Here is a 9076-nt window from a genome sequence, read left to right as displayed (position 1 = left end):
ATGTCGCGTTTAATGCTGAAGCTGCTCAGGGACTGCCTATTTAAGACAGTCGAAGGACCGCCCTAATGTTGTGATTGGATGAAGCACCGTCCATCATCCAGTTTGAAACGATGTCTGGGATGGAAAAGGGCGGTGGGAATTGCTGCTCCCTGATTGGTTGAACTGCAACTGAAATTTCATCAATTTCAAAAAGCCCCCCAATTTCAAATTAGCAAACTACTCAAAGATTAAATAAAACCGAATTCGGCGGGAACAATTATAAAATCTCATTGCTTTTAGCGTGATTTTTTTCCGCCCTGGATCCCCCTCTGTGTCTTCCAACACGGTTTGAATTGGGATTCATTCCCTGTTCGGTCTCTGGCGGGAATAAAGCTCCGGTCATTTCTTACTCCAACGGGAGTAAATCCGTTTCCACATCTTTACCGGCAGTTCAGGTCGGCAATGGACATGATCAAATGCAACCCAATACTGATCTGATAAAGTCCACATAACATTGGATGAGCTACAACAATTTCACTTCCCAAGACATCCCCGCTGCAGTTTCAAGGTCACTTATCTCTATATGAGGTTTTGGGTGGCTCTCATAAGAGCCTTTTGTTTTTGGTAGACAAGGTCGATTTGTTTAGCCGCCGAATCCATAGAGAGTGCGGCCCTGGCGTTTCAGAGCGTACACCACATCCATGGCGGTGACCGTCTTGCGCTTGGCGTGCTCAGTGTAGGTGACCGCATCTCTGATCACATTCTCCAGGAAAACCTTCAGCACCCCGCGGGTCTCCTCATAGATCAAACCCGAGATGCGCTTCACTCCGCCACGGCGAGCCAGGCGGCGAATTGCTGGCTTGGTGATGCCCTGGATGTTATCACGAAGCACTTTGCGGTGCCGCTTTGCTCCGCCTTTGCCCAGTCCTTTGCCTCCTTTACCTCTTCCTGTCATGATGTTTCTTCAGACAAACCTAATTCTGAATGAGAAACGAGTAGTTTCTGCTGCCTTTTTATACAGCCTGCCCCGACCTGACTGTGAAAGAGACAGAGAGCCAGAGGCGGGTCTGGAGGAAACTGAGTGACAGACAGAGCAGAGAAATGTCTTTGATCCTCTCGCTCCGCCTCCCACTTGCTCGAACCGCCAATTCAAGAAAAAACAGTTCTCGACATTAGAGCTCAGCATAAAACATGGTGATTCGGCCTTTATCGCCAATGATAACAAAAACCGGCGGTCTAAATACGGATCTGTAACAATTAAAAGTTAGTAATATACAAGCCTCAGTGCAGTGCTTCCGATCACAAGTCAACCTGTTTCGGCACACCTCTCCTCCCAGACGGATTCAGCAGTTTACTGAAACCGAACCCCAGCTGAATTATACAAAATCATGTATTGGAGTTTGAGATGTGACGCGGGGTTTCTCGCCCGTGTTACTGTGTTACAGGCTGTCGCCCTGAAACGAGCATGAACTGAGACTTCACCGAACATATACCCGGGTACAGTGAGGCCCGGACATCCCTGATTTGTTACAGAGAGTGAGGAGGGCTGGGTTGAGAGTCACCAGGGAACTTGGATTTAATTCAAATCATTTCTAGGTGAAATGTGCACACGACTGCGGGACAGGGATCATTTGATCGGGGGATCAGCTCTTTCCTGAGAGACGTGGGTGGCTCTGAAAAGAGCCTTTGGGTTCAGATGTCTACAAGTTTCCCGTGCTGTTTCACTTCTTTCCAGGGGCTGCTTTCTGAGCCTTTGCTGCTTTCGGCTTCTTCCCGCCCCTTGATGATTGGACTTTCTTGGGCGGCTTTCCGCCCGTGGCCCTCTTGGCTTTTTTGGCATTCTTCGCTGGAGATTTTTTTGGAAGCGTTGCTTTCTTTACCGCCTTCTTTGGCGTTGCCCTCTTCTTGCTGCTCACTTTCTTGGCTGCCGTCTTCTTGCTGCTCACTTTCTTGGTGACTATTTTCTTCCCTGGGGATTTCTTGGCTGTTTTCTTTGTGATCTGTTTCTTGGCAGCTGTTTTCTTCACTAAAGATCTCTTGGCTGCTCCTGTCTTAATCTTCTTCACCACATTTCCCTTCTTTTCCTGTTTTGCGATTTTGAAGGTGCCGGAGGCCCCCGTGCCCTTCGTCTGCACCAGGAAGTCTTTCGCCACAAGCCGCTTGATACTTTGCTTGATTTGGAACTTGCCCTTCTCCACATCGACACCTTTAACACGCAGAGCCTTCTTTATTGCCTGCAGTGACATCCCACTGCGGACACTGCATTCCGCCACAGTCTTGAGGATCAGCTCGCCCAACTTGGGACCGCCTGACCCTTTCCGAGGAGCCGCCTTCTTCTTCTTTGGAGTCTTGACTTGAGCGGCGGCGGCTGGAGGAGCCGTTTCGGCGGCTGCAGTATCGGTCATGTCCAGGACTCTGCACAAAGTCTCTCTGTCAGTCAGAACTGGGTCAGAAATGAAGCTGGTGGTGGCGGCACTGAGCAACTTAAAGGCAGCGAGCGGACGGGGCGGAGACAACCTGCTGTCAGCTCCCGGCTCCTGCTGCCTCTCTGTGTTTCTCTCTGATCCTAAACTCTTCAATTCCACTGAAATTCGGGTATTCCAGAGTCCCAGGCTAGATCTTTTCTGTCTCTGACATCAGAATGTTTGCTGTCACAAAGGTTTCACTTGAAGTAAAGACTCCATTTTCGACTGAAACCCGTTTCATTGCTGCACTGATGACTCTCTCTCAGCCGATCGCTGACATGTTCCATACTTTTCGATTAAAATCTTGAAATCAACAAACAAACAACACTGAATTCCCACTTTGAGGATTAGAAGGGGAGCAAAGTGCTTCTTTGACTGGAAAATCTTGTTATTTTACGCAAGAGGGACTCGGAAATCCGGCGATGAGACCAGACCCACAAACACAGTGGCATTGGACGAACGCGCCCGTCCCTTTAATACACTCTCTTACACAATATTCACATCCACACAATCTCAGGCCGAACTGTTCGTTAAATTTAGCGTTTCCAGGACAGGATTTCCCCTCCGCTCGGCCTGTGCTGCGGATTCGCGGCGGGTATTTGTATTTTCTAGGCTCAGTAAGTGTTAAACACTCGGAGACTGGCGCTGCGAATGTTGTCTGTTTCCCAGATTTGGCGTCAAGAGCAAATCACAGCTTTGAATATATTCAAACCAATGTCGGCTTTGATGTTATTATATTGATCACACACAAGCATGTTTCCTGACGGTGAAAATACAAATTATGCCCTGTCTGTCCCTACATTCCATCCATATTTTTTTCTAGGTGTCCTAGACATCCCATTCTCAAGGAGAGACGTCCAGTTGCACAATAATCCCACATTCATACACAGTGTTTTTATTTTGTTCCAGGCAGTGACAGGCTGGTTCTCTCCGTGCTTAGATTCAGGACTGAAGATGGATAAATACACCGTCAGATTCGAACATACGAGCGGAGAAGTGACAGTGACCGTCTCACCTGCGGCACCGGTGGCGTGTTCACTGTTCCAATACCGTACGTCTCTTCAGCGTGTCCATAACACGCTCAATAACTTCATTCCTCTTTCATATACAACAACAGAGCGACAGAGAGAGGGAGAGTGAAAGAGAGAGAGGGGTGAGAGAGGGAGGGAGACAGACCGTTTCAGTCTTACAATTTCCAACTGTGTGTCCCTTTCACACAGAATAACAGTATTTCACCTTCACCTGAATATTCAGAGAGAGAGACTATCAGTTCTACAATTGAATGCATACATATAACACTTAGTAACTGTATCTCCAACATAGATACAGCACCAAAGGCAGCGGGAGAGAGACAGCATCAATAGCGAGAAAAAGGCAGAGAGAGAGAAAGATCTGGATTGGGGGAGAGGCTTGGAGGATGTTGAGATAGAGAGATATGTATTCACTTAGAATCACAGAAGCATCGAAATTTTATGGCACAGAAAGAAGCCACTTGGCCCATCGTGTCTGTGCCAGCCGAAAAGAATTCCACCTATTCTAATCCCAGCTGCCAGCATTTGGTCCGTAACCCGCAGATTACGGCACTTGAGATGGATATCCAGACCTCTTTTGTCTGCGTTGAAGGTTTATGCCTCATCTCCCCTTTCAGGCAGTGAGTTCCAGAACACCACCGCCACACTTTTTTTCAAATTCATTCATATGATGTGGGTGTTGCTGGCTCGGCCAGCATTTATTGCCCATCCCTCACTGCCCTTGAGGAGGTTGTGGTGAAATGGCTTCTTGAACTGCTGCACTCCATGTGAGGTAGGTACAGCCACAGTGCTGTTAGGAAGGGAGTTCCAGGATTTTGACACAGCGACAGTGAATGAACAACAATATAATTCTAAGTCAGGATGGTGTGTGACTTGGAGCGGAACTTGCAGGTGGTGGTGTTCCCATGCATCAGCTGCCCTTGAGATTCCAGTTGGTAGAGGTCGCGGGTTTGGAAAGTGCTGTCTAAAGAGCCTTGGTTCGTTGCTGCAGTGCATCTTGTAAATGTTACACACTGCTCTGATGTGTGTCGGTGGTGGAGGGAGTGAATGTTTGTGCATGGGGTGGCAATCAAGTGGGCTGCTTTGTCCTGGATGGTGTCGAGCTTTTTCAGTGTTGCTGGAGCTGCACACATCCAGGCAAGTGGAGAGTATTCCATCACACTCCAGACTTCTGCCTTGTACATGGTGGACAGGCTTTGGGGAGTCAGCAGGTTATTTGCTTGTCGCAGGATTCCTATCCTCTGATCTGCTCTTGTAGCCACGGTATTTATATGACTACTCCAGTTCAGTTTCTGGTCAATGGTAGCTCCTGGGATATTGATAGTGGGGGATTCAGCGATGCTAATTGCCATTGAATGTTAAAGGGAGATGGTTAGATTCTCTCTTGTTGGAGATGGTAGTTTCCTGGCACTTGTGTGGCACGAATGTTACTTGCCACTTATCAGCACAAGCCTGGATAATGTTCAGGTCTTGCTGCATTTCGACACGGATTGCTTCAGTAGCTGAGGAGTCACGAATCATGCTGATCATTGGAGAATCATCAGTGAACATCCCCACTTCTGACGTTATGATTGAAGGAAGGTCATTGATGAAGCAGCTGAAGATGGTTGGGCCGAGGACATTACCCTGAGGAACTCCTGCAGTGAAGTCCTGGAGCTGAGATGATTGACCTCGAACAACCACAACCATCTTCCTTTGCACTAGGTATGACTCCAACCAGCGGAGAGTTTTCCCACTGATTCCCATTGACCCCAGTTTTGCAAGGGTTCTTTGATGCCATACTCGGTCAAATGCTGCCTTGATGTCAAGGGCAGTCACTTTCTCTCCACTTCTTGAATTCAGCTCTTTTGTCCATGTTTGAACTAAGGCTGTAATTTGGTCAGGAGCTGAGTGGCACTGGTGCGCCCAAACTGAGCGTCACTGAGCAGGTTATTACAAAGCAAGTGCTGTTTGATGGCACTGTTGATGACATCTTCCATCACTTTTATGATGATTGAGAGTGGGCTGATTGTCCAGCTTGGACATGACCTGCTTTTGGTGTCAAAGACATACTTGGGGAATATTCCACATTGTCAGGTACATGCCAATGTTGTAGCTGTACTGGAACAACTTGGCTAGGGGCAGATCAAGTTCTGGAGAATAGGTCTTCAGAACTATTGCCAGAACATTGTTGGAGCCCAGAGCCTTTGCAGTCTCCAGTGCCTGCAGTCGTTACTTGATGTCACACGGAGTGAATGGAAATAGCTGATGCATTCAGGAGGAGTCCAAGATGAATCATCAACGCGGCACCTCGAGCGAAGATTGTTGCAAATGCTTCAACCTTCTCTTTCGCACTGATGTGTTGGGCTCCCTCATCATTGAAGATGGGGATATTTGTGGTGCCACCTCCTTCAGTTAGTCTTTTAATTGTGCACCAACATTCATGGCTGGATGTGACAGGACTACAGAGCTTAAATCTGATCTGTTGGTTATGAGATCACTTGACTCTGTCTATTGCATGCTGCTTTCGCAATTTGGCCCCCAAATAATCCTGTGTTGTAGCTTCCCCAGGTTGACACCTCATTTTGAGGTATGCCGGGTGCTGCTCCAGGCATGCCCTGCTGTACTCTTAATTGAACCACGTTTGGTCTCCTGCCTTGATGGTAATGGTAGAGTGGGGGATATGCCAGGCCATGAGATTACAGATTGCATTTGAGTACAATTCTGCTGCTGTTGGTAACTCGATCCTCATGTACGAACATACGAATTATGATCAGGAGTAGGCCACTCGGTCCTTCGAGCCTGCTCTGCCATGCCATTCAATAAGTTTAAGTCTGAACAGATTACTTCACATTTCCACCACCCCGGTAATCCTCCACTCCCTTGCTCGTCAATAAACTATTTACTCTGCCTTAAAAATATTCAAAGACTCCGCTTATATTGCCTTTTGAGGATGAGAATTCCAAAGGCTCACGACCCTCCGAAAGAAAATAAAAATCTCCTCATCTGTCTTAAATTTGCGACCCCTGATTTTTAAACAGTGACCCCTAGTTATAGATTCTCCCACAAGGGGAAACATCCTTTCCACATCCACCCTGTCAAGACCCCTCAGGATATTATATGTTTCAATCAAGTCACATCTTACTCTTCTAAGTTCCAGCGGATACAAGCTTTGCTTGTCCAATATTTCCTCATAAGACAGCCCGTCCATTCCAGGCATTAGCCTAGGAAACCTTCTCTGTACTGCCTCCAATGCATTTACACCCTTCCTTAAATAAGGAGACCAGTACTGTATACATTAATCCGAATGGCCCACAGACCCTCATGGATGCCCAGTTTTGCATTGCTAGGTGAGGAAAACTTTCCCTTATCTCCCCTCTAATCTTTCTACCAAATACTAAGTCTTTGTCCCCTAGTCACTGACCTCTCTACGAAGGTAAATAGGCCCTTGACCTCCACTCTATCCAGGCCTCTCAAAATGTTAAACATTTCAATCAGATCTACCATTCTCTGTTCCAAGGGGAACAGTCCCAGCCCACCCAATCTTTCCTCATAGCTGCATTTTTTCCAGTCCCGGCAACATCCCGGTAAATCTCCTCTGTACCCTCTATAATGCAATTACATCACTTCTATAATGAGGTGATGAGAACTGCACACAGTCCTCAAGTTGTGGCCTAACCAATGGTTGATATATTTCCAGGATAACCTTCCTGCTATTATATTCTAAACCTCAGTTAATAAAGGGAAGGATTCCATATGCCTTCTTAACCACCTTGTCGACCTGTCCTGTTACCTTCTGGGTCAGTGGACATTTACTCCAAGGTCCCTCACATTCTCTACACAACTCAGAACATTCCCATTAATCGTGTATTCCTTTGCCTTGTTTGACCTCCCAAAATGCATCGCCTCATACTTATCCGGGTTTTATTCCATTTGTCATTTTTTTGACCATATTTCCAGAGCATCAATATCTTCCTGCAGCCTCAGCAATCCTCGCTTTTTATCACACGACCAATTTTTGTGTCGTCTGTAAGCTTCTTGATCATTTCCCCTCCATTTACGTTCAAATCATTAATATATACCACAATGAGCAGGTGACCCAGTACTGAGCCAAGCGGAACGCCAATGGAAACAGCTCTCCAATCGCAAAAACACCCGTTAATAATTACCCTTTGTTGCCTGCCACTAAACCTAATTTACATCCAGCTTACTGTATTTTCCTGGATCCCCCGGGATTTTATTTTTTGAAACAGTCTGCCATGTGGGAACTTGTCAAAATCCTTGTTAAAGTCCATGTCGACCACATCAACTACAGTGCCCTCAGACAACTTCCTTGTTATTAATTCAATAAATTGGATCAAGTTGGTCAGACGAGATCTTCCCTTCACAAATCCACGCTGACGATGCTTGACTAATCGATGCCTTTCTAAGTGACAGTTTATCCTGTCTCTCAGAATGATTCCAATATTTTGCTCACTACTGAGGTTAGACTGACTGACCTGTAATTATTGAGTTGTGGGCTGAAATGTCAGATTCGTTTTATCTCGAAAGATCCACCCGGGGAGACCGACGATACAAACTTATCTCTCACTTATATGGTGCCACAAGCAGCCACATTATTAATCTCACAATCTGAGGACGTGTCCGAAAGTGAGTCACACAATGTCCCAAATGTAACTTTTTTTCTGCCCTGTTGAGGTCTCTGCAAGGTTTCAGCTCGAACCGTTCGCTCTGACACTCAGTGACAGACATTTTCAATGTGATTACATGAATCTAGGACTGTTACTGTCAGATATTAAATCCTGCGCGATCCCAGCAAACACACCGACTCCCTCCAAGGATTGCTTTGAGAAACTGGGCAAACATACTGCAGAGAATAATCTCAAATTGAACTTTATAAAGGGGTAATCTCCCAGATGTGAACCTTCTCTATCTTACCCGCAGCCCCTGTTCCATTGCTCACAATGTGATAAAACTGAACTGAATAAAGTTCCAATTGTTTGTATTTTTGTTTTTCAAAGCGTTGCCGAAAGAAGCGCATGCGCGGTAAAGCCCCGCCCACACCTCTGAGAGTTGTTGACCGACTGAGCGCATGCGCTCCCCTGTGCCTGCAAAGCTATTGAACGGCATTTATTCAAAGAGGGGAAAGGGTTTGTTTTTAACAGAGGGAATGGAGATATTACAGTATCGGGGTAAGTCAGCAAACAGCAGTCTCCTTCCAGCAGCACTTTGTTTGGGGAAACTTGTCCGCAATCTGGCTCAGAGATCGTCATTGACTTTGGGGCAAGTTCAGGAGGGTTGCGAGTTGTTTGCAAGAGACAGAGTGAGGCAGGAAGTGATCCGGTAACATGGAGTGAGCGGCGGAAGGCAGAGGCATTTCTTGGGCTGCGTGTGCACTGCGTAAGTGAGACAAAAGGTGAAGAAGCTGCTGTTGAAATTCATGGCTGTTTTTATCCTCAAACCTGTAATGCTTGTTCCTGGTTTAGCTCCTATTTCACGCTGTTTGTTGTTATTGACAAGTGAATATTGAAAACAGAGCCGGACTGTTGGCATTTATTGCAAGGGGGATGGAATATAAATGTAGGAAAGTCTTTCTACAACTCTGCAGGGTGTTGTTGAGAC

The 9076-nt window shown here is 46.5% G+C and overlaps 2 protein-coding genes across 2 annotated transcripts; both read right to left on the bottom strand.

Annotated features, from left to right (window-relative positions):
* Positions 1-594: 594 nt before the first annotated feature.
* Positions 595-1020, bottom strand: LOC137356205 (histone H4). The gene has a single exon (XM_068022055.1). It carries the CDS (start codon positions 932-934, stop codon positions 623-625), a length of 312 nt encoding a protein of 103 aa, XP_067878156.1. The 5' UTR covers positions 935-1020; the 3' UTR covers positions 595-622.
* Positions 1021-1700: 680 nt separating this feature from the next.
* LOC137356284 (histone H1-like) lies at positions 1701-2404 on the bottom strand. The gene has a single exon (XM_068022156.1). The coding sequence runs from the start codon at positions 2382-2384 to the stop codon at positions 1701-1703; it is 684 nt and encodes a 227-aa protein (XP_067878257.1). The 5' UTR covers positions 2385-2404.
* Positions 2405-9076: the final 6672 nt, after the last annotated feature.

Source organism: Heterodontus francisci, chromosome 45 (genome assembly GCF_036365525.1).
Source record: "Heterodontus francisci isolate sHetFra1 chromosome 45, sHetFra1.hap1, whole genome shotgun sequence".
Classification (NCBI taxonomy): domain Eukaryota; kingdom Metazoa; phylum Chordata; class Chondrichthyes; order Heterodontiformes; family Heterodontidae; genus Heterodontus; species Heterodontus francisci.
Note: the sequence above shows the minus strand (reverse complement) of the source record. Positions and strands in the feature narration are given on the sequence as shown.

Excerpts from the sequence above, each read along its gene's own strand:
- LOC137356205 (XM_068022055.1), bottom strand. The coding sequence starts at position 934 with ATGACAGGAAGAGGTAAAGGAGGCAAAGGACTGGGCAAAGGCGGAGCA.
- LOC137356284 (XM_068022156.1), bottom strand. The coding sequence starts at position 2,384 with ATGACCGATACTGCAGCCGCCGAAACGGCTCCTCCAGCCGCCGCCGCT.